At 38.0% G+C, this 24,884-nt stretch overlaps 1 protein-coding gene across 1 annotated transcript in view; it reads left to right on the forward strand.

Annotated features, from left to right (window-relative positions):
• CAMKMT (calmodulin-lysine N-methyltransferase) overlaps positions 1–24,884 on the forward strand; it is a 415,987-nt gene that overhangs the window by 3,947 nt on the left and 387,156 nt on the right. Inside the window, exons 2-3 of the mRNA XM_043603296.1 lie at positions 12,886–13,048; positions 19,966–20,030. Coding sequence (XP_043459231.1) covers positions 12,886–13,048; positions 19,966–20,030 — 228 coding nt within the window. The remainder of the gene's footprint in view (positions 1–12,885; positions 13,049–19,965; positions 20,031–24,884) is intronic.

The raw sequence follows: 24,884 nt of genomic DNA on the forward strand, positions 1-24,884 counted from the left end.
GTATACAAGTGAGATTATCACGGTATTCTTTAAAGTATTAAAAATGATTTTTACAATGTCAAAGACAAAAACAAAGGATAGGGACAGTATGCATAGTATGAGCCCTTTGAGAATTATTCATGGTTTTTTAGTTTTTTTTAATGTTTATTTATCTTTGAGAAAGAGATAGAGACAGTGTGCATGCAGGGGAGGGACAGAGAGAGGGAGACAGGATCTGAAGCAGGCTCCAGGTTCTTATCTGTCAGCACAGAGCCCAACATGGGGCTTGAACTCACCAGTCGTGAGATCATGACCTGGGCCAAAGTCTCATGCTTAACTGACTGAGCCACCCAGGCACCCCTACTCATGGTTATTTGTATATATAGGCATGCATGTTTAACAGTGTGCTCTCCCAAAATAGTAGAATTTCAAGTGGGTTTTTACTCTTCTATACTTAAATTTCTTTTACAGTAAACATGATTCTTTTCTTTTTTCTTTTTTCTTTTTTTTAACGTTTATTTATTTTTGAGACAGAGAGAGACAGAGCATGAATGGGGGAGGGTCAGAGAGAGAGGGAGACACAGAATCTGAAACAGGCTCCAGGCTCTGAGCTGTCAGCACAGAGCCCGATGCGGGGCTTGAACTCACAAACCATGAGATCATGACCCGAGCCGAAGTTGGACGCTTAGCCAACTGAGCCACCCAGGCGCCCCAACATGATTATTTTCAAATCACTTACCATCTATGCCAAAATGCATAGTTTTAATTTTAACATCTTTGAAATTGAGATATGGCTTTTAGTTGACTGCACGCTGGTTAATTGGCAGTCTATTCTATATAACAACAGAAGAAAGAAATGTTGCCATCTTGTAATCAATGATGTGTTAAATTTAATGAAGTACAGTCATGGGAAGGGAGGACTTTTTTTTTTTTTTTTTTTTTCATTTTAAGGTAAAACACTAAAGACCCTTGACTACCAGAAAAACTCCACATGATTGGACAAAATTATTCCCAGATCAAGATGCTTTATACAGTAGAAGACCTATTACCTGGATTGGTTAACTGAGAGAGTTAAAGAGGTGAATCATAAAAATGATACATATTCTAAAGTGAAGCTATAACCTAAGTGCTAAATACTTCTAGATATTTATGATTAGTTCTTTAGACTTTTTACGGTTGGCTTCCCACACCTAAATTGATAGTATAGATTTTGGGGCACCTGGATGGCTCAGTCGGTTAAGTGTCCGACTTTGGCTCAGGTCATGATCTCATGGTTCATGGGTTCAAGCCCTGCATCAGGCTCTGTGCTGACAGCTCAGAGCCTGGAGCCTGCTACAGATTCTGTATCGTCCTCTCTCTCTCTGCCCCATCCCTACCTGCTCTCTGTCTCTCAAGAATGAATAAACGCTAAAAAAAAAATAATAATAAAAAATAAAATATAAATAAATTAATAGTAAGGTTTTAAGCAACTTTTATCAAGCAGACTTGCCTTTACCTTTCCAAAACATTCAACTTAGTTTTTTATTTTTTTTTTTAATTTTTTAAGCTTATTTATTTAGGAGAGAGACAGACAGCATGAGTGGGGGAGGGGCAGAGAGAGAGGGAGACACGGAGTCTGAAGCGGGCTCCAGGCTCTGAGCTGTCAGCATGGAGTCCGATGCAGGGCTCGAACCCACGAACCGTGAGACCATGACCCGAGCCAAAGTCGGACGCTTAACCGACTGAGCCACCCAGGCGCCCCTCAACTTAGTTTTTATGGAAGCAACAACTCGGTTTTAATTACCATTTTGTTTGTTTTTGCAAATTTAATTAATGACAGTAACGAGAACAACTGGTGTAACAAAACTTGTGAAGAAGCACCGTTAACTTGGCAAACATACGGCTCAGTAGGAAAGGGCAAGAACAGTGCTTTGGCTACTACCTTAAAGTCCACTTTGAATATTTAATAGAAGGAATGGAAAGCGTCTGTTAATCCAGAGTCAGCTAACAGAGCTGCTGCTTTATAGCGTGCTCTGTTTAGGCCTTCTGGTTCTATGGTTAAAATGGCAAACAGACACCAGAGACCTTGTCTTGGAAATGCTGGTGTGGTACACTTGTAGATTTTGCACTGAGGATTGTGGTTTGGATTTCTACTTAAAGTGAGGGACTGGTGTTTATTGGCATCTCTTGACTTAATGGCAGCAGAGGCTGAGCTCTTTCGTGCTTTCTCTCTGTCTCTCTCTCTCTTGTTTTTTGACAGTAATTTATTGACGTAAAGTTTTATACATCATTGTGTTTATAAGGGCTTTTTCACAGTGTTAAGATTAAACTGACATTTCAAGTTAGTATAGAATTTTAAAGTTCTGAGGCAACAGATGACGTAGATTTTTTCGTGTGCTGTGGAGCATGCTTGAGTCTCAAGGATCCGGTACTTGGTTAGCCATTAATCCCTGCTGTTCAAACCATGCTGACATGTATGTCAGTGACTGGAGGAGATTTTGTTTTTTATGTCTGACTTATTAAGATTAATAATTGGTTTCTCTGGATTCCTTAAAAATATTTAGGGTTGTACTTTAGGTTAAAAAAGAGGATGTGAATGTTTTCTTGAATTTTAAAAGTATGTAGTTTATCAGTCCCAAACCAAGATATTCTCCTAATACGTTTTTTAAAAGAAATGAACTTTTGGGGCGCCTGGGTGGCTCAGTCGGTTGAGCGTCCGACTTCAGCTCAGGTCACGATCTCACGGTTTGTGAGTTCGAGCCCCGTGTCAGGCTCTGGGCTGATGGCTCAGAGCCTGGAGCCTGCTTCCGATTCTGTGTCTCCCTCTCTCTCTGCCCCTCCCCCATTCATGCTCTGTCTCTCTCTGTCTCAAAAATAAATAAACATTAAAAAAAAATTAAAAAAGAAATGAACTTTTAATTGTGGAGTAAAAGAAAAAAAAAGTTTAGAAGGCTCTAGATATAAAAGCTTTTGTTTTCAGTTTCACAGAGCTGTATTAACCAATAATCTTCCTATCAGTAAATGTAGTAACTTTTCAAAGGTTGAATAGTTTAGCTGCCTTTCCTGGAATAATGCTGAATATTTTTATATGCCCGCTTTTGTTTTTTATTTATTAAAAAAATTTTTTTAATGTTTACTTTTGAGAGAGAGAGAGACAGACAGACAGAGTGTGAGCAGCGGAGGGGCAGAGAGAGAAGGAGACACAGAAACTAAAGCCGACTCCAGGCTCTGAGCTGTCAGCACAGAGTCCGACATGGGGCTCAGACTCACGACCTGTGAAATCATGACCTGAGCCGAAGGTCAGATGTGTAACTGATTGAGCCACCCAGGTGCCCCATCACCTGTCTTTTCTTTTTTTTTTTTTTTTTTTTTTAAATTTTTTTTTTTTTTCAAAGTTTATTTATTTTTGGGGGGACAGAGAGAGACAGAGCATGAACGGGGGAGGGGCAGAGAGAGAGGGAGACACAGAATCGGAAACAGGCTCCAGGCTCCGAGCCGTCAGCCCAGAGCCTGACGCGGGGCTCGAACTCACGGACCGCGAGATCGTGACCTGGCTGAAGTCGGACGCTTAACCGACTGCGCCACCCAGGCGCCCCTCACCTGTCTTTTCTTTATGTTACTTTTATGTATGTATGTATGTATGTATGTATGTACATATGTATGTATGTATTTGTTTATTTTCAAATTTTTATTTAAATTCGAATTAGTTAACATAGTGTAATATTGGTTTCAGGAATAGAATTTCGTGATACAACTCTAAGTGTAAATCTAAATCTAAATGATTCATCTCTTACACATAACACTCACAGAAACAGTTCCATTTTTGGAAGCTGCTTTCTCCAGTTTCTCTCTTGACCTCATGGTCCTTGGTCAGACCCCAAGTTTTATTTATAAGGTTTTTAACCTTCTTCCTCTGAACTTAGTTCTGAGATGCTTTCTAACCCCTCAGATTTTCTATTGTCATATAATTACTTGTTCTCAAGTTATTTAGTGCTGAAATTACTGAATCTGGTGAGTGGAATAAGGAAAATATCTTACTGTTTTGAAGTCACTTTAAGCATTATTGTGGAACTAAGGAATATTTAAGCAATTTGTTGGCACAGTGGAAAGGGAACATTGACATTGGACACATGTGGTTCCAATCCTATAGTTCCAGCACTTAGTGTGTGCTCTTTGTTGATCTCCCGTATCAAGTGTTTACTCTTCATGGAATGTACTTTTGCGTCACCGTTACTTCTATCTTTGTTTTTTATCCCTGCCCTTATTTCCTTATTTTTCATTCCCCTCGCGCATCTTTAATGAATGGCATCCTGTGGTATTGTATTTTTCTAAGCCACTTCAAGTCCTTTTGGTAACAGTTGTGACATAAATTATTGTCCTAGAAGTTGTGGGAATTGGGCACCTTTTATTAAAAGGATATTTTTATGAAAAAGATCTCACAACTGTGAGATCATGACCTGAGCCAAAATCAAAAGTTGGACGCTTAACTGACTGAGCCTATTTATTTCTGTTTTGTACTCTCTTGCTTCATTCTTTTGGGGGCTCCCTAACTCTCAAAAGAGAACTATTATCCCTTTGGGGCCCCAGAATTAAGCACCCTTCTGGTTTCAGACCGTCTTGATTGAATTAGTAAGTCTTTACCATAGGGTGATTTCTGCAGTAATTGGCCATTTTGTTGGGAGATCCCAGATGTCAGTATCTACAGGTCTTTTCTCTTGGCCCATAGCCCCCAAAAGGAATCTTGCAATCTCTTCTCTGGCTGATATAAGACTGACTGCCTGTGATCTAGAAGGTAAGTGAGGGAAAGGGATGTTCATCAGAATGAAGAGCATCTTACACCATTCTAAGCTCTGCTTGATGTTTACGACCATAATTTTATGATACCCTTTCTCTAGAAATTTAGAGAATTCAGAGTGCCACTGTGGGAGAGAAAGGTAGTTGCCTGGCATTGCTGATGGAATCAGGGGATCTAGTAACTTCTTAAAAATATTTTCAACCACTGTTTCTGTGTTTAGTCTTACTTCTGTATCCTCATTGCCATTAGTGCCCCCAGTGACCGAGTCTTTCCTGAGTGTGTGGTAGAACTTTGCTGTTTCTTGGCTTTCCCTTTGTCAGCACTTAGATTTTGGCAACGTGTCGAATAAGTCTCCATTCATCATGTCTCCTCCAGGTCTCTTTGTCCTTTTGTATTTTTGCTAGTTTTACTCTTTAACTGGTATTCTGGGGAGTTTTGGAAGGGATAGGATATAACTGTGTGTGTGTTCGGTCTGCTTCGTTTAACCAGAGGTTAGTTAACTATGTACTGAGTACCTGCTCTAAGCCAGACGTTTTCCAGATAGCGTATATTATTTTAATTAATTTTCACACAAGTCTTGTAGTCAGTCCACAGTTACCGTATATCAGGCATTGTATTAGAAGCTGCAAAGTAAGCATTACTATTCCTGTCTTACAGGGGAAAAGACTGAGCTCAAAGGATAATAAATGTGCTTGCACTCAACTATTGAGGGAGAGGCTCTCCTACTGCAAAACCCTTGCTCATTTTCTGAGTGACATTACTTTTAGAGTATTGGTTAGTAGGGTTCCTACATAGTTATGTTCAGTGTATTTTAGTTCTGGAGTAAACAAATACTTCAGGTAAATTAAATGGGTTTTAGACTTTCATTGTGTTTAGTTGCATACATTTTTTACCTGATGGGTCCAGCAGTCCATGCATTTTTTTTACCCCTTCGGATATTTGATATTTTGACATGAACTTATTTGGTATAACGTATCCTTGATTAAAGAACTCATTGATTTAGAGGAATTAGACAATGTCTTGACTTTGAGCATTTTCCTTCACCCTAGATAATGCAATCTGGATTTTATTTAATTAGGTACCTAGGAGCTTTGAAGGTAATATTCTAAAAATGGTAGTTGATAAGATTATACCTCGATGGGAGATTCAAGTATCCTGTCAGCTCACAAAGCTGCAAGTATTATTGGTGACATTAAAATAACTGAATCTTCAGGGACGCCTGGGTGGCTCAGTGGGTTGAGTGTCTGACTTTGGCTCAGGTCATGATCTCATGGTTTGTGGGTTTGAGCCCCACGTCTGGCTCTGTGCTGACAGCTTAGAGCCCGGAGCCTGCTTTGGATTCTGCCTCCTCTCTCTCTTCTCTTTCCTTGCTTGTGCTTGTCTCTTTGTCTCTCCCTCTCTCTCAAAATAAACATTAAAAAAATTGTTTTTAAGTAACTGAATCTTCAAACTAAAAAGAAATGTCAAAAGTAATTGGACTTGATTTCCCATTGTAATTACCTTTACTGAATATAGATTATATAAAGAAGTGTTGTTTTTACCCTAAATGTATTGCCTGTTACTTCCATTGGGTATCAGCTTGTTCATATTGTAGATCATGGGATTTATTTAAACTGTAAAAGCCCCTTCTAATATTATACCTGTGGCAACTTGATTTTTTGCCTTAGTGCTTTGTGGTGGTGTAATCTTGACATCAGACATGTGGTGCTGTAATCTTGACAACATAATTAATATAAAAAGGTGTTTGAGGGGCGCCTGGGTGGCTCAGTTGGTTAAGCGTCCGACTTCGGCTCAGGTCATGATCTCATGGTCCGTGAGTTCGAACCCCGCGTCGGGCTCTGTGCTGACAGCTCAGAGCCTGGAGCCTGCTTCAGATTCTGTGTCTCCCTCTCTCTCTGACCCTCCCCCGTTCATGCTCTGTCTCTCTCTGTCTCAAAAATAAATAAACATTAAAAAAAAAAAAGGTGTTTGCTTTTTGGACATTAGATGGACAAAATCTACGACAATTTATATCTACATTTTACATTTTTAAAAGTTTAATTACTTTGTTTTTGTCTTAAGAGTTAGCTCTGTTGGGTGGTTTTTCTTCCTGATAACCATGGTTGACATAGTAATAAGGCCCTGTTTTTGGTAAAGACTTTTAAATAATTCATTCTTTAAAAAAAAAAGAAACCTTCAACCAAATCAAAGAGAGACAACCTTTTCTGATCCTCCATTAAAAAACCCAACCTTCTAAATCTTATACATAGTGTATAAATTTTAAACAGATATCCCTCAAGATTTTATCTTGATAAAAGATAAAACTGCACCTGGGTGGCTCAGTTGGTTAAGCGTCTGACTCTTGATCTCAGCTCAGGTCTTGATCTCAGCTCAGGTCTTGATCTCAGGGTCTTGATCTCAGGGTTGTGAGTTCAAGCCCTGCATTGGGCTCGGCGCTGGGTGTGAAGCCTACTTAAAAATAAATTAACTAAAATTAAAAAAAAAAGTAAAGGTATGTTCATACTGATGTGTTCTCTGGCTTGGTGCTGACCTTGGTTTGCTCTTTTGCATATAAGAATTATGGCATCATTAGAGTCAGAGTTCCTCTTTGGGTAAGAGAAACAACTCTAGCTGTCTTTAGCAGGAAGTGATTTAATATAGTGGATTAAGTACTTACTCTTTGGATGTACCAGAGGAGCAGGCCAAGAATGAGTCCCAGAACAACACAAAGTCCCAGAACAATGCAAAGCTGACCTGCCAACAGAAATGTCACCTCTACCAAAATGAAGAATCTGATCTGTCTCCAGCATTACACTATTTTATCTATTGTCTCTGGTGATGAGGAAGCTGCTGCCAGAACTACAGACTCTGGAAGCACATTTTGCCTACTAGATCTCTCCCAGCAGAGGTGATGCCCCTTGTGCCTCTTCTCACTTCCCGTTAAATTAGGGAGGGAACACTGGACCTCTGCTGAAGATGCTACAGAAGAGCCAAAAGTCTTTACAACTGTTCTACCGGTGAAAATCACAGAAATGTAATTACCACGTCTATTCCTCTTTCAGAGCACACGTTAGTGCATCTGATTAGCTAACAAGATCACATCTGAAACTTTGGTTGGTAGGGACTCTGGGAAACGTGGCTTCTAGCTTTCTAGCTTTATAATATCGGTAGGTATCTTAGAAGGAGGTTGGAATGGATGATTGATGTCTACCATATTCTCCACAAGCAGAAATGTTAAGAGTTTAGGCTCTGTAGTCGGTCTGGATTTGCTTTTTCCTAGCTTTCTGACTTTGAGTAAATTAACATCCCCTTGTTTCCTGTCTCATATAACAAGTATCTACCCCATAGGGTTATTTGAAGATTTAGTGAAGAGTATGGTAAGATAAGCATTGATTCGTTTTTTTTTTTAATATGAAATTTATTGTCAAATTGGTTTCCATACAACACCCAGTGCTCATCCCAACAGGTGCCCTCCTCAATGCTTATCACCCACTTTCCCCTCTCTCCCACCCCCCATCAACCCTCAGTTTATTCTAGTTTTTAAGAGTCTTTTATGGTTTGGCTCCCTCCCTCTCTAACTTTTATTTTTTTCCCTTCCCCTCCCCCATGGTCTTCTGTTAAGTTTCTCAGGATCCACATGAGTGAAAACATATTGTATCTTTCACTGTATAGCTTATTTCACTTAGCATAACGCTCTCCAGTTCCATCCATGTTTCTACAAAAGGCTGTATTTCAGATAAGCATTGATTCTTACTTAGACATTGGGTTGTCTTAGACCAGATTTGCTGGTGAGCAATCTGGGCCTGGAGTTTTCTTTGGTAGGACTTTTATTTATGCATCGCATTTTAAAAAATAGTTTAGGACCATTCAGACTTTTTACTTCTTCTTGTGTCAGTTTTAGTAGTTGTATTCTTCTAGGACTTTGTCTGTTCATCTAAATTTTTAGTTTTTTTTAATCCTGCTGGATCTATAGTGATCTCTCTATGTCACATTGATATTTATATTTTCTCTCTTTTTTCTTATTAGTGTCATCAAGGATTTGTCAGTTTTATTAATCTCTTCAAAGAACTGGCTTGTGGTGTTTTAATCTTTCTATCTATATTTTTGTCTTCTACTTTATTAATTTTGACTAGGGAACTTAACTTGCTTCTTTTTGTAATTTTTGCAGTGGATATTTAGCTTACTGATTTTTAGCTTTTCCACAAATTTTCCTCTTAGCGTGAATTTATCCGTATTTCATGTGGTTTGAAATGTATTATTATTCTGTTCAAAATACTTTCAAATTTCCATTGAGTTTTCTTTTTCTTTTTTTTTTTTTTGGTTCATAAGATATTTAGAAACCAGTTTTTCAATTTTATTTAGAAAGCAATTTATATTGCTTTCTTTCCAAATATATTTGATGTTTTAGGTATCTTTTTAGTTATTTTTCACTTGTTTATGACTATTTTTTAATGTTTATTTTTTGAGGGAGAGAGAGACAGTGTGTGTATGAGCAGGGGGAGGGACAGAGAGAGGGAGACACAGAATCTGAAGCAGGCTCCGGGCTTGGAGCTGTCAGCACAGAGCCCAATGAGGGGTTTGAGGCCACCAACTGTGAGATCATGACTTGAGCTGAAGTCGGACGCTCAACCGACTAAGCCTCCCAGGCACCCCTGGATGTTTTATATCTTTAAAAAAGCTTTCTATTATGGGAAATTTCAAATATATACAAAACTGGAGATAACAGGATAATCCTCACTCAGATATCCATAAACTTCAACAATTTTTTGAAAAGTTTATTTATTTATTTTGAGAGAGAGAAACAGAGCACATGAACAGGGGAGGGGCAGAAAGAAAGAGAATCCTAAGCAAGCTCTGCACTGTCAGCACAGAACCCCATGTGGGGCTCAATCTCACAAACTGAAATCATGACCTGAACCAAAATCAAGAGTCCGATGCTCAACTGTCTGAGCTACCCAGGTGCCCCAACTTCAACAATTTTTAACTCCTGACCAACCGTATTTTATATCTCTTTTCTTTATACCCCAACCTCAGATTATTTCGAAATGAATCTTGAGGTACCTGGGTGGCTCAGTTGATTGAGTGCCCGACTTTGGCTCAGGTCATGATCTCACCGTTTGTGGGTTCAAGCCCTGCATCGTGGGTTCAAGCCCTGTGTCCGGCTCTGTGCTGACAACTCACAGATCCTGGAGCCTGTTTGGATTCTGTGTCTCCCTCTCTCTGTCCCTGCCCCACTCGCACTCTGTCTCTCTCTCTCTCAAAAATAAATGTCAAAAAACTGTAAAAAAAAATTTCTGAAATGAATCTCAGATATATCATTTTTTTCTATAGATATTTCAGTATGTACCTATACAAGATGACATTAAAAAAATAGCTAAAACATGGGGCGCCTAGGTGGCTTAGTTGGTTAGGCATTCGACTTCTGTTTAGGTCATGATCTCATGATTCGTGAGTTCGAGCCCCTCCTCGGGCACTGTACTGACAGCTTGGAGCCTGGAGCCTGCTTTGGATTCTGTGTCTCCTTCTTTCTCTGCCCCTCCCCTGCTTTGGATTCTGTGTCTCCCTCTGCCCCTCTCCTGGTAGTGCTCTGTCTCTCTCTCTCTCAAAATAAACATTAAGAAAAATTTTTTAAAATAACTAAAATACCATACCACACCCAGAATAATTTCTTGATGTCATGAAATAAATAGCTGGTCAGTTTCCAGATTTTCCCCATTGTCTCTAGATTTTGTTTGCAATTTGATTATTTTGAAGCATGATTCAAATAAGATCTAAACTTTTTTATTATTTGATAAGTTTTATAAGTCTTTTTTTCTTATAAAGTTTTTATTTTAAAAATTAAAAAAAATTTTTTTTTTTAAACGATTTAAAATTTTTTTTTTCAACGTTTATTTATTTTTGGGACAGAGAGAGACAGAGCATGAACGGGGGAGGGGCAGAGAGAGAGGGAGACACAGAATCGGAAACAGGTTCCAGGCTCCGAGCCATCAGCCCAGAGCCTGACGCGGGGCTCGAACTCACGGACCGCGAGATCGTGACCTGGCTGAAGTCGGACGCTTAACCGACTGCGCCACCCAGGTGCCCCTAAATTTTTGTTTTTTAATGTTTATTTAGTTTTGAGAGAGAGAGAGAGCGATCGAGCATGAGTGGAGAAGGGGCAGAGGGAGCCAGAGACACAGAATCTGAAGCAGGCTCCGGGCTCTGAGTTGTCAGCACAAGCCTGATGCAGGGCCTGAACTCACGAGCTGTGAGATCATGACCTGAGCCGAAGTCAGATGCTTAGCAGATGGAGCCACCCAGGTGCCCCATAAAATTTTTATTTAAGTAATCTCTACACCCAGCGTCAGGCTTGAACTCATGACCCGGCGATCAAGAGTTGCACGTTCTTCTGACTGAGCCAGCTGGGTGCCCCATTTTATAAGTATTTTTAATCTAAATGTTTCTTCTGCAGGTATGTCTTTCAACTCTTGCCATTTATTTATTGAAGAAACTGAGTTTCTTGTCTCTTAGGAGTTCTCCATAATTTGAACTTTGCTCATTGTACTTGATGATGATGTTTAATGTGTTCCTGTATTCCTAGTTCCTGTAAGTTCCTATTTCGTAGGTATAGAGACCTGATCAGATTCAGATTTAACGGTTTTTGTTTGGTTTGGTTGGTCAAATGATGGTAGAGTGTGCTTTCATCAGTAATCATAGTCGGGTCTGGTTATTTTTCTTCTTGATGATGATTTTCTAGGTTCATGAATTCACGGAGAGGTTGAAACATGGTGATATTCTAATTGCATCATTCCTTCTTCATTTATTCCCTGGAATACTGCTATCAGGAGAAATTTCCCCTTCTACTTGGATATTCTCAGTTACAGTTCATATAGGAAAGACAGACAGATACTTGATTCTTTCTCTTTGTTTACTTGTTTTCAAAATAAGTTCATTCTCTAGCATCCTTTAGTGATCATTTTTTTAAAGAAAATACCCCAATGAGCTTGTATGTTTTGATTCTATTACATTTATTACCTTTGTTAATGCTCATACTGTTCCATCTTTGGCCAATGGACCCTATTCAAATAGGCTCTGGAGCCTTTTTGATATAACCCTTAATTTTTTATGGCTTTCTTTTTTTCTTATATGCAGGATATTCCAGGTGCATTTGTACAATTTGTGCCGTTTCTCCAAGGGACCTTACTTTGTTTTAGTAGAAAATGATATTTAGAGACAGCAATGTGGGCATTAAATGTGCTCATTGCTTCTAGTTTGGTCACTGTTTCTAGAACTTTTTTGTTTTTAATTAATTTGAGAACGAGAAAGAGAGTACGCATGCAGGAGAGGGGCAAAGAGGGAGAGAGAATCCCAAGCAGGCTCCATGCGGTCAGCACAGAGCCTAACATGGGGCTCGAACGTATGGACCATGAAATCATGATCTGAGCTGAGATCAAGAGTCAGATGCTTAACCAACTGAGCCACCCAGGAGCCCCTGTTTTAGAACTTTTAAGAGGTCTGATGTAAGAAACATACATTTTAAAAAATGTTTTAATAAATACATCATTTGTTTCTATTATATTTTATTCAGATTCAGAGCTATAGGGTTTTTGCTTAACATCATTAGGCTTACAGCTATATTTGGTTCTCCCATAGTTAAAAACCCACATTTCAATGTCCCCAACAAAATTACTCATTTGATTTATCTTAAAACCGACACACACACACACACACACACACACACACACACACACACACACGAGACAGGCTTGGATTAACATACCTGCCTCGGCCTAGGTAGCTTTGAAAATCAACTTTTACCCCCTAACTCTACAGGCTGCAAAAGGTGCTGCTTATCTTCTTAACTCTTTCTTTTGGAATTGGACCTGTGTTCCCCCTAAGGAAAGTGATTGCAAAGCCAGGCTCACCTCTCTAGATTTATTTCCTTTCTGAGTTGAGACTGGTAAATCTTCACTATCTTCTTTGTTCTCTGATACCATCAAATAATGTTTTAAGATATTTTGTCCATCTTCTCTAGTCGTCTCCAGTAAGAGTTTGGTCTCCATTATCTAATCTGCCATTATTGGAAATGAAACTCCCCTTCCCACTTAAACTTTGAACACTTGTGTTTATATAATATGAGCACAATATTTGGTTTTATTTCAAAGGTTCTGAAGCAAAACACCTGGATGACTGTCTGCGACACGTATCTGTGAGAAGATTCGAATCATTTAATCTGTTTTCAGTAACAGAAGCCCAAAAAAGGACAACCGAAGAGGACGTTGGTGCATGGATCCAATATACAAGTGTCTTCTATCCTGAGTACAGCATTTCTTTAAGGTGAACATCATTCTGGTTAAGATATTTTTAAAAGTATTTTTCTCTTGTAGAAGAAAAGCAGTCTAATAAGAATCTCATTATGCATTCTGTTGAGTTTGCAGGTAATCTTGATCAGAACTTCGGTTTTGCAGCATTGTATTAGGAAATCCTGCTGCTTTAACTGGGTTTTGTTGTATCCTCAGAACTGAGGGAAAAAAAGTCTCAGGAATGTAGTGGCATTTGAGGATAAAGTGGCTTGCAAATCAAAAGGTTCATTTAACCATTCTCTCATAGCATTTGATTATGACAGAAAGCCAAGTTCTTTTTGAGGCTGAAAGTGGAAACAGAATTTTCTAAACTACTCTTCAAGGAGTAGTTATCTGAAAAATCAAGCTTTGGTATTTTTCCCATTCATATTTTGTCGCTTTCAGAATGGAATCTTAAGAATAGGAGGAGAAAATCCAGCTGAAAACACGGAGACTGTGAGAAGCACACAGACTGTTCTGGCTTTAAAAATCGTTTTAAAAGAGACAGAAGAGTTGCACACTGAAGTAACAAGATACCATTTTTACCGAATTAATTTTCTCTCACAGTTACAGTCTAGCGTGTTGCAATATTACTGTAGGTGTTTGATTTTATAAAATCTGCCTTTTTTGACAAGATTTCACATCTTGAAAGGGAGGGAGGAGCACATTTACAGTAACTGTAAGAAGAGCAAAAAACATTTTAAGTGGAATGTGACTGAATAAGGTTTAGGTGAGGCGAGGAATAATTTTCAGAAAAAAAGTTTTCACAAAGGGTGTCTATTTATAGTATATGTTTCTCGAACCATTTTAGTTTAAAATATCTAAGCTTTAAAAGACATCATAATAGCTGAAAATTTGGGATCTGGATAAAAATTGACGAGGGTGGGCAGGGAAGAACCATTAGGATCTGGTTTCACAATATTGCTTTGTTGCAAACTCCAAAAAGAAGATAAAAACCTAGGGATTTGTGAGCTTGTCTGGATATTCATTATGAGATTCTAATTAGAATACCTCAACTGCCTCGTGTTCAGATGGAGATAATTAGTTTAGTTCCTGTTCCGGAAGGGAAGGAAAATGCATGGAATGTTTACCGTGTGCCAGGTGCCAAGCGAGGTGCTTTGTCGTATTCTGATTCTTGTAATCCTTCCGGTAACTCTGCAAAGTAGGAATGAAGATGATTACACAATTGGAAGATAGCATCTGTAAGGAAATTAAAGAGAAGGAAGAACAGTGATCCCATAGGGGTCTTCAGGTATAAAGTTCTAAAACTTAACTTCTCCATCTGCTGGTAGACCAGACGCAGTAAGTGTAGTATGTACCATGAATGATTTCCTGACATCTTCCAAGTCCTGGTAAGGGTTAGCTAGAGAGAATGGGAAATCTTCCGGTTCGTGCGAGTTTTCAAAATAGGGCATGGTTCTCCACCTGCTGGAGATGACTCTGGTATGACAGGAACCCAGGCTCCAATGTACACTGAGACTCCTTTCCGGTGGCATGGTTCCTTGTGATATATCCATTTTTAAGATAAATAAAATAAGTAAATAAATGCAAGTCTGTCTATATAAATACGACATTGAATCCTAATTTATGGAGAGAAGACAGGTGACCAAGCTAGAACATTGGCTGCGATGGCTACCAAGATTTTTTTCTCTTTTTTCACACTAGATCTTTTCTCTCCACATTAGTAATACAAAGGTAACAATAGCGTGCACATATTCTAGAGCTGAACACAATCTTAGAATAATTTTAAAAAGACCACAACCACATTAATGATGGCTGACTGCTGAGTGACTACTATGTCACAAGCACTGTCGTGAGTGGTTTACATGTATTAGCTTATTTAATCCACGTGACACCTTTTGAGGTAAGTACTGTTATTATCCTCATTTTACAGATGAGGAAAGTGAAACCCAGAGAGGTTAAATGACTTGATTGAGGTCACACTGCCAGTGATCGCGCCTGTATTCAAACCCCAGTGGTCTGGTTCCACAGCCTGTACTTTTAAAAACTTTTATTTCGAAGTAATTACAGACATTCAGGAAGTTGCAAAAATAGTACAAGGAGTTCACATACCCTTCATCTAGCTATCTCCATTGGTAACATTTTATGTAATGACAGCTACAGTCTGCACTTTTAACTTCTGCACATGCTGCCTCTCGTGAGGCAATCATGTATCCACTTATTCATTTTACAGATGAAGGGATTGAGGCCCAGATAAACTAATTTCCTCATTGATTATTCTGAGCGTTCTATTTCTTACTCTATAATTCTGTTACCATATAGAAAATCGCTGAAATTACTGCAGTTGCTTAGGGAGGGGAGGATTTCTGCCAAGAATAGTTTATTCCATTCCATTGTCCACTTTGTTCATGTTGATTTCTCTTACCACTTCTTGTTTTCTGTTAGTTGCCCAACATGGATGGACCCCCGTTTTTGTTCCTTTAACATCTTGTATCCGCTGTTTTCTCAACCTGCTTCCGTTACATTTCTTTAGCTACCTTTATTGTCTTCAGTATTGTTTGAATTGTGAGCATTCTAGAGTTAAAAAAAAAAATTACTTGCAGTAGCTAAAAGCAGTGGTTTAGAAGGTAGTTTTGGAATGACGTACCATTACTTTCATGTACATTTTAAAGTTTGTTAAATCAGCACAATGGAATGATTTACAAGAAGTGATGAATTTTTTTTTTATTTTTTTAATGTTTTTTTAAAATTTATTTTTGAAGGAGAGACAGAACATGAGCGGGGGAAGAGCAGAAACGGGGAGACACAGAATTCGAAACAGGCTTCAGGCTCTGAGCTGTCAGCACAGAGCCCGATGCGGGGCTTGAACTCACATGTTTCCCTCCTTTTCAAATAATAATCTGCCCCAGTGACTCGTTCCTTAGTCTACTTACTCCATAGGCCATTCATGGGAGAAACTCAAAAATCATCAATTATAGGTTAGCTTAAAGTGCTTGATGAAAAAATGGGTTGGCTTTTAGAAGAGACTGACTATGGGGGTGCCTGGGTGGCTCAGTCGGTTGAGCGTCCGACTTCAGCTCAGGTCACGATCTCGCGGTCCCTGAGTTTGAGCCCCGTGTCCGGCTCTGGGCTGATGGCTCAGAGCCTGGAGCCTGCTTCCGATTCTGTGTCTCCCTCTCTCTCTGCCCCTCCCCCGTTCATGCTCTGTCTCAAAATAAATAAACGTTAAAAAAAAAAAAAAAAAGAGAGACTGACTATGGGTAATTTCCCCCCAGCTTTATTGAGAGATAATTGATATATAACAGTATGTAAATTTAAGGTGTACAATGTGTCAATTTGATACACTTATATATTGTCAAATGATGATCACCGTAGCATTAGCTAATACCACTGTCATGTCACATAGCTACTATTTCTTTTTTGTGATGAGAACATTTACAATGGCAATTGGTGTTAAGGGTTTGGGAAAGAAGTTAAAGCTTTGGAGTTTAGGAGAAAGATAGAGTGAACTTTTTATACCTTGATATGTTGGCAAAAAAAAAAATGTCGTTTTTCAGTAACATTAATTGCTAGTGTAATGCTAAGATTGAAGTTTTGGGGGGGTGCCTGGGTGGTGCAGTCGGTTAAGCGTCCGACTTCAGCCAGGTCACGATCTCGCGGTCCGTGAGTTCGAGCCCCGCGTCGGGCTCTGGGCTGATGGCTCAGAGCCTGGAGCCTGTTTCCGATTCTGTGTCTCCCTCTCTCTCTGCCCTTCCCCCGTTCATGCTCTGTCTCTCTCTGTCCCAAAAATAAATAAACGTTGGAAAAAAAAAAAGATTGAAGTTTTGGGGTCCCTTCCTTATAAGTATTTTTATCTAACCACATTGTCCAGGCAGGACCTAGGTAAACTGTTGAAAGATTAGGGTTAGACAAGATGTTATACAGTTGACACATTAATAAAGTAGACGACTCTGTTAAGAAAAAGCTGTCCAGGGGCGCCTGGGTGGCGCAGTCAGTTAAGCGTCCGACTTCAGCCAGGTCACGATCTCGCGGTCCGTGAGTTCGAGCCCCGCATCGGGCTCTGGGCTGATGGCTCAGGGCCTGGAGCCTGTTTCCGATTCTGTGTCTCCCTCTCTCTCTGCCCCTCCCCCGTTCATGCTTTGTCTCTCTCTGTCCCAAAAATAAATAAAAAATGAAAAAAAAAATTTATAAAAAAGAAAAAGCTGTCCATGAAGTTGGGACAAGTGATAGGGAACTTGAAATAATCGAACTGAATCTTTACCGCATTATGTTCATGAGAGTTTTCCTATAGTTAGCACTAATTCTTACGCTGTTGAAAACAGTGATTGCTGACATTATTCTTTCATGAGATGCCTTCTTTTAGGATGTCTAGACTTCATAGATAAGCGATTTTCATTTTTGGAAGTTATTTAGAGGGATAGAGTTAGTTTTACACTTTCCCTACTTCTTACCCCATTTTATTTTATTTTTTAAATGTTTATTTTTGAGGCGGTAGGAAAGGGCAGAGAGAGACACACACAGAGTCCGAAGCAGGCGCCAGGCTCTGAGCTGTCAGCACAGAGCCAACGTGGGGCTCAAACCACAAACCGCGAGATCATGACCTGAGCTGAAGTCAGACACTTAACCGACTAAGCCATCCAAGCACTTCCTACCCCATTTAAAAATGTCATAGGCTACACTCTGGTTTTTTTGGCTTCCATAGTTAACATTTTTAAGACTAGACAAGTTCTGCTTCGGTGATAATTTTGCCAAATCATACTTTTTGTTTTGAATAATGCTTTTTAATTTTTAAACATGAATTTCACTGCAATTATCCCAGTTTCTAGTTTTTTTTTTTTTTAGAAATATTTAACATTTTTCAAAATATATATTTAATTTCAAATATATATCCATCCTGAATTGAGAAACTTTTAGGGATTTATCCTCAGGAAAATGAGAAATGGGCTCAGTGATGTTTCTGCAAGGGTGCTCATTGTAACAATATGCATAACAGCATAACACTGGGCACAGACTAAACATACAACAAATAAAGTGTTGGTTCGGTAAATTAGGGTGCCAACAATCATTCACTGAACTGCTTGGCAGCCATTAAATTCATGTTGCCAGAGAATACTTAGTGATGTACGAAACTATTTTATAATATCTTAAAACACAAATTTCAAAACAGGAGAAATATGCTCTTAGTTATTTAATGAAAGTATGAGCATGGAATAAAATTCTATACCAAAATATGAATAGTGGTTGTCTCTGCATGATAGGATTATGAGCATTGTTTTTCTTGAAGGAACCGTAGATTGCTTTTCTATTTAAGAAAAACTTTTTTGAGTTCTGTGCCATGTTGCTGATCACTTTTAGAGGCTCATCTTGCATTTTAGGTATTAAATACTTTGACCTTTTTCTTTCTTTTTCTTACATGTATACTGTAGTTTTCCATGTTAGGGCGTATAACCTCATCTCTACCTAGAATCACGTATACAGAGAAGGTACAGAATCACTGTGTTATTGGTAACACTTTGGTAGCTTTGTCTTCTTAGATTATGATACTTCTGAGCCCAATGCTTATTTGGCCGTGATGATTGCACATAACTTCTTCCAATCTCAGTCACTCTCTCCAAGAACTGGGTCTGTATGACAGAAATAAGAAGTTCGTCTGCAAAGGCTAGTACAGTTTACGTGTATTTTCTTACTAAATGTACTAGTTTGCTAGGGCTCCCAAAAACAATGCCACAGACTGGATGGCTTATACAACAAATTTGTTTTTTTACAGTTTTAGGTCTAGAAGTCTGAGAGGAAGGTGTTGCAGGTTTGGTTTCCTCTGAGGCCCCTCTCCTTGACTTGCAAGTAGCTGCCCTCTTGCTGCCTCTGCACACGGTTGCTCCTCCGTGCGTATGCTCTGTTTTCCCAGTCTCCTTTCTTCGTAAGGACAGCAGTCATATTGGATGAAGGCCTACCCTAATGACCCCATTTTGACTTAATCACCTATTTAAATAAGGCCGTTTCTCCAAATACGCTTTTATGCTGAGGTACCAGGGGTTAGGGCTTCAACATGTGAAATTTGGAGATACAGTTCAGTTGGTAACAATATATGTCAGATATGATAAGTTTAATGACCAAGTGGTGTTGATGAAGTAAATTGTAATTAACTGCTTATGAACTGTTACAACATCCTAGAGAACTACAGCTGTAAATGAACTCCGCTTATATAGGGGAGAATATGGAAGATTGTGGACGCATTAGCAACAATTTTTTGTGTTTAATCACCCCTGGAAAAGTGTCTCAAACTCTGTGACCTGTTGACAATAAGGCCCATTTGTATATGTTTGTATATGAAGAATAGTATCTTTTGTAAGTATTAATGAAATATCAGCAATCAAATTAGATATTTCAGGGGCTGCCAAGTGAAGAGAGATTAGAATTAAAAGGGAGTGGAATTAAGGTTAGTGGGCAAAAGATATGAAACTATTGGCCCCCTGACATTTAGAACTTTCTGTAGGTAGATCGTGCAGATCTGAAGGTGGGTTAGTTCTTTGTGACTGAAGTTCTGAGTTTGTTGGGCCGGTATGGAGGAAATCTGTATATTGTTGAGTGTGGTTGTGGAGTTGACAGTTTATTTCTCTTTTGAGATTCTTAAAGGTATGGTTTTGTTTTGTTTTCTTTAATAATATACCTTATCTTTATATAACTAAAACAAAAATGATAAAAAATATTTATTAATACTTTAAAATGTAGATTACTCATCAAGAATATCATCACATTAAATATCCTGAGGAATGTATTCTGTTACTTCTTTTCCTTCTCCCTCTAGTGGGCAGAAAATATTTTGAAAATATAGCAGGGAAGGGTTTATTAGTGTTAAGTGGGTGCATCACAATACAGTGTCTCAGCTTTTAAAAACATTAATAAATGTTAATATTTCAGAATCATTGACTAAAATGTTTTATTCCTTCCTAGGCATAATAATGGATCTTTGAATGTTGAAGATGTTCTTACCAGCTTTGACAATACAGGAAATGTTTGTAAGTTGCATGTTCCCTTTGTGGAAATATTTTTAGTGTTTTAAAATGAATTTATAATTAGTGTTTTTCTCACTAAGGTTTATTGGTATGATGTGTGTGCATATGTGTGTGTGTGTAATACAAACTTTTATTGTTTCCTGCTGCAAAATCAGCATCATGTAAGATGCACCTACTCAGTAGGATAAGGGTGTCTTTACACTTTGCAGTTATGTGAGTGTGTGTGTGCGTGTGTGCGTACTGCATGTGTGTGTATAACAGAATGTAGGTCAAAAGGAACACTGGACTGTCTCTTTTTCTTGTTTCCATTTTGACCTTCTCAGTTAATCCAACAGATGGGCTGTCTCTTTCTTCTTTGCTATATCTTGGGTACTTTCGTTTCCACTTCCTGCTTTCCTTTTTCATTACAGAATAAAACCATTTGTTTCCCTTGCTGTGAATATAATGCCAGAAGGTTTTTGTTTTATGCAGTATTATAATATAGAACACGTTGCCTTTTCATCTAAGCTGATTGTCAGGATAAATTTCTTCACTGAGAGAATTATCTAAATAATTATCATGTTGGGCTGCCTGGGTAGCTCAGTCAGTTAAGCGTCCGACTTTGGCTCAGGTCATGATCTCAGGGTTCGTGAGTTCAAGCCCCGCGTCGGGCTCTGTGCTGACAGCGCAGAGCCTGGAGCCTGCTTCAGATTCTGCGTCTCGCTCTCTCTCTGCTCCTCCCCTGCACTCTGTCTCTCTCTGTCTCTCAAAAATAAGTAAACGTTAAAAAAAATTAAAAAAAATAATTATGTCATATGAAAGAAATCAGCCAATAATATATTTTTATCACCATGTTAAACAACATATGATGAAGAGCTGCGTACCCCTCCTTCATGTGTGTTGCCTAGGATATTTCTCTTCAGATAGTGAATGATTTGTGTAATATGACCTTTTCAAATGTAAAAATTGTACTCAGATACTTTTTTCTCAAAGGAAATTTTGTTGCTGTAACTTTTCTCTGAACTAAACTAATGTACTTTGCTAACAGCATTACTTTATCAGATGCGCTCTAATTTTGCCTAAGCAATACTCAGGCCATAATTTTGTTTTTATGCTCACCTATGGCAAGCTTTTCATAATATAGACAAATATTTATGTATTTTGTCACTAAGGAATCTAAAAGTATCCTAAAATTATCCAAAAATATTCAAATAATATGGGTTCCTTTTTCATAGATAGTGACAGGTTTGCCTTTTAGTTTCTACATGTTGGCACTTGCTGAATTCTTTCCCACTTAGGCGTATCTCCATTTTATCGGGGGTTAGGACAAGGGATGCTAGTGGTGTTTGAGGAGACATTCTCCTTTTAATGTAAAATATCACTAAGTCAGGTTTATGCATATATAATTTAGGAACATGGTCCTAGAATGTTAAATGTGGAATTTTTTGATTCAGTAATGTAAAAATGAGGTATTGTTTCTAGTATGAAATAGGGCCACTAGCTGGCAGCATCATGTAAAATAAAAATATTTTCATAAAGGTCTACGTTATTATTTTATGCACGAATGCCTGTCGTGTCCTCCTCTGACATTTTTTTCTCATCACCTTACTCCACACCGCCTTCATCCACCCCCAGTTGTTGCATTGACAAATGGAGAAATTGCATGCAAAAGGTACTTTTTTACTGATGTTGTATTGTTTGGTGGAAAGGTTTGAGTCTTTGAATGAGACCCACCTACGTTTGAGTCTTGGCTCTGAAATTCATCTTGAGCAATTTACATTATGTCAATTTATATGAGTTTATATTATCTCTTAGAACCGGATATAATACATAGAAAGTGTATAACACATATTCCTCATAGTTGACGTTCAGGAAATGGAAGCTATTTATTAATTATTACTTGTGATGAGTACCTCTAGAACATCTTTCCATCTTTTTCTAATAATGAAGAGAATATTAAGGGTTGTTCTCATGTTTTAAAGTAAACTATTTTGATTGAACTAACAAGGTAGGAAAAAAATACATCAAATTACCAAAATAGCAATTTATTAAAAAGTCTTGTCACAAATGTTGTGTTAAAAATGTGAATATATTGCCAAGGGATGGAAGTGGTGACAAAAATAAGACCTATTAAAACATGTTTAGTGTAATTTTTATATTATCTTCCTATTTTAAAAGAAAAATCTGTACTGATATTTTACTTAATGATAAATTGGTAAAATCCTGTTATGGTAAAATGGATGTTGATTATATAATCTTTTATACAATCTTTGCCAAGGCTTAAAATGGTCAGTGACTGAAAAAGTGGTTTATCACTTGATGCCTCAAATGTTTGATTTTAACCTGATAGGGATATTAGGTTGAGTCTGTGACTAGAAAACCCAGCAGAGGGCGCCACAATCATAATTCTGTCTCACAGCACACTATAATTTGAATAAGTAACTTGAATAATAACCCTAAGTTTTCATCATGTAAACATATGAAGATGTAAGCTGAAGCATTTCCATTTGATTTATTTTTCATGTATTTAATATATTCAGCAATCCATCAATACCAAAAAAAAAGATTTTCCTGAGTTATTTTTGAGTTAATTTTTTTGTCTTTTGTTTTCAATATCAGTTTAATTTTTGTACTTCTAGCTTTAAAAACAGGAATATTTTTGGTCTTGTTAATCTTGATAGAGATCAGAAGTTCTATATAAGAATATCTATTCCTAAATGACCGCCATGGTAGTAAATACATTGATGGTACACTGAAAGGTATTTAAAATAAGGAAAAAAGTTTCTAATACTGTGAGAGAACCAATAGATGGAATTATTCATTTGTGTCAGGAATAGTCCAGGTTAACAGAACTGCCAAATAATAGAAAAAATGACTAACATATTTTAAAGGTATAAAAACCTGATATGTGTATATGTATAAAATGTGTGTGTGTGTGTGTGTGTGTGTGTGTGTGTTTGTGTACACAAAATATATTCATGGCTTAATGGAACCATTAATCTCCATTTTAAGTTAATTTTTAAAACCAAGTAATGATTTTATTGTAAATTTTCAAAGATGAGAGGATCAGTCTTCGTTCCTGAATTTGTTCTCTAATAAAAAAGATATGGAAATGTCTTTAATTTTGGAAAACAAATGAAATTTCTGGGTAGTTCCTTATTTCCTGAAAGATTAGAAAAAAAAATTCTATTTACCTTTATTAGTTTCAAGTGTTTTGTGTTTCTAAATGTGTGACCTGTGAAGTGTTTTATATTTTTGTGATATCCTCTCAGAGTTTGAATTCCTTTGAATGCTGTAGGAAAAAATTAAAAATGAATCTCACACAGTCATCTTGGCATAATGATTCACTGCCCCAAAGAATATATTTGCTATTGTGGAGAACACATTATTTTGAAAGTCAAGCTCCCTTTCTGCTTTCCTCTATTTTGGGATAGGTATGTGTATTTCATTCTTTGGGTCTACTACTTGAGAACCTATTTCCTTTGCAAGTATCAAAGCTGCCCTATGGAGGGGTTATGTCTGCTATCGATTCCTCATGCCTGGAAAGAGATGCCATCATGCTACCTAGGGAAAAGTATAGGCTGGCATCCTTTACCTCAGGTGGGGTACTGGCTGCTTCTGTGTTTCATGTAACATGTCTCTTGAATACGTTGGGTAACAAGAGTACCCTGCCAAGCACTGGAGCAGATCACTTGCTTCTGTTTTCCCTGTGGGCAGAGTCTCCTTTCTAGCAAGTCCCTGACCTCTAATCAAAGAAGTCCCACTATGCCGTCTCTTCCAAACCCACTTCTCTTTCTCCAAAGTCATCTCTTTCCTCTACTAAAACTAATTTTTTAAGAATGTGATCCTCTCCAAGGCTTAATTGATTCAAATTTGGTTGTCATATTACATAATATAACTATTTGGTATTTGTAAAGTCTCATCAGTGCTTGGGGATATAATAGCTTCATTTTTTACTTTTTTAGCACATCATCCTTCATTTGACAGCTTGAATAGATGAGGTAATAATACTTTTCATACAATTTATTGTGCATGATATATGCAATATAATATGTATAAGCTTTTAAAGGATAGGAAATCAATAATAATATATCCCTACAGTAACCTTGTGTGGCTCAGGATCTTTGGCTAACACTGCAGCTTAAATTGGGAGAATGTATTGGTAAGACCCCTTCTACCATTCTTTGAAAAATTTTTTTTTTCTCCTGGCTGGGCTACATGACATGGTGGTTGGTATACCATAGTCTCCCAGGGAAATTTGTAGACCCTCTGCCTTATATACTCTCACATTTGACGATAGTAATTTTTTCCCCCAGTGAATCTCAGGGCTGATCTGGGTTTTTAATATACACAGCTATAGTCTCCTGCTTTTAGATCCTTCCTGGTGGTCTGATAGTGGGACCTGTTTTATTAGGTATCCAAAACGGATCTTTTTCAGTTTAGTAATAATTACTACCTGAGGAAATATTCTTACTAGAAAATGAAAATATTTGGGGTGCCTGGGTGGCTCAGTCGGTTAAGCGTTCAACTTTGGCTCAGGTCATGGTCTCACAGCTGATTATGAGCCCCGCATTGGGCCCTGTGCTGACGGCTCAGAGCCTGGAGTCTGTTTTGGATTCTGCGTCTCCCTCTCTGCCTCTCCTCCACCCATGCTCTGTCTCTCTCTTTCTCTGACCCTCCCCTGCTTGTGCCGTGTCTCTCTCTCTCTCAAAAATAAATAAACATTAAAAAAAAGAAAATATTTTGTATTTTAACTGCATTTTGGAAACCAAGAGAAGGTAACCATCTCTAAGGAAATATAGTCCCAATTTTTAGTTCTTGTTTCATTGTTTTGTGTTACATAGTTAGGGTCTGTAATATTGGTGGAATTATCAAAGC

Source organism: Prionailurus bengalensis, chromosome A3 (genome assembly GCF_016509475.1).
Source record: "Prionailurus bengalensis isolate Pbe53 chromosome A3, Fcat_Pben_1.1_paternal_pri, whole genome shotgun sequence".
Classification (NCBI taxonomy): Eukaryota; Metazoa; Chordata; class Mammalia; order Carnivora; family Felidae; genus Prionailurus; species Prionailurus bengalensis.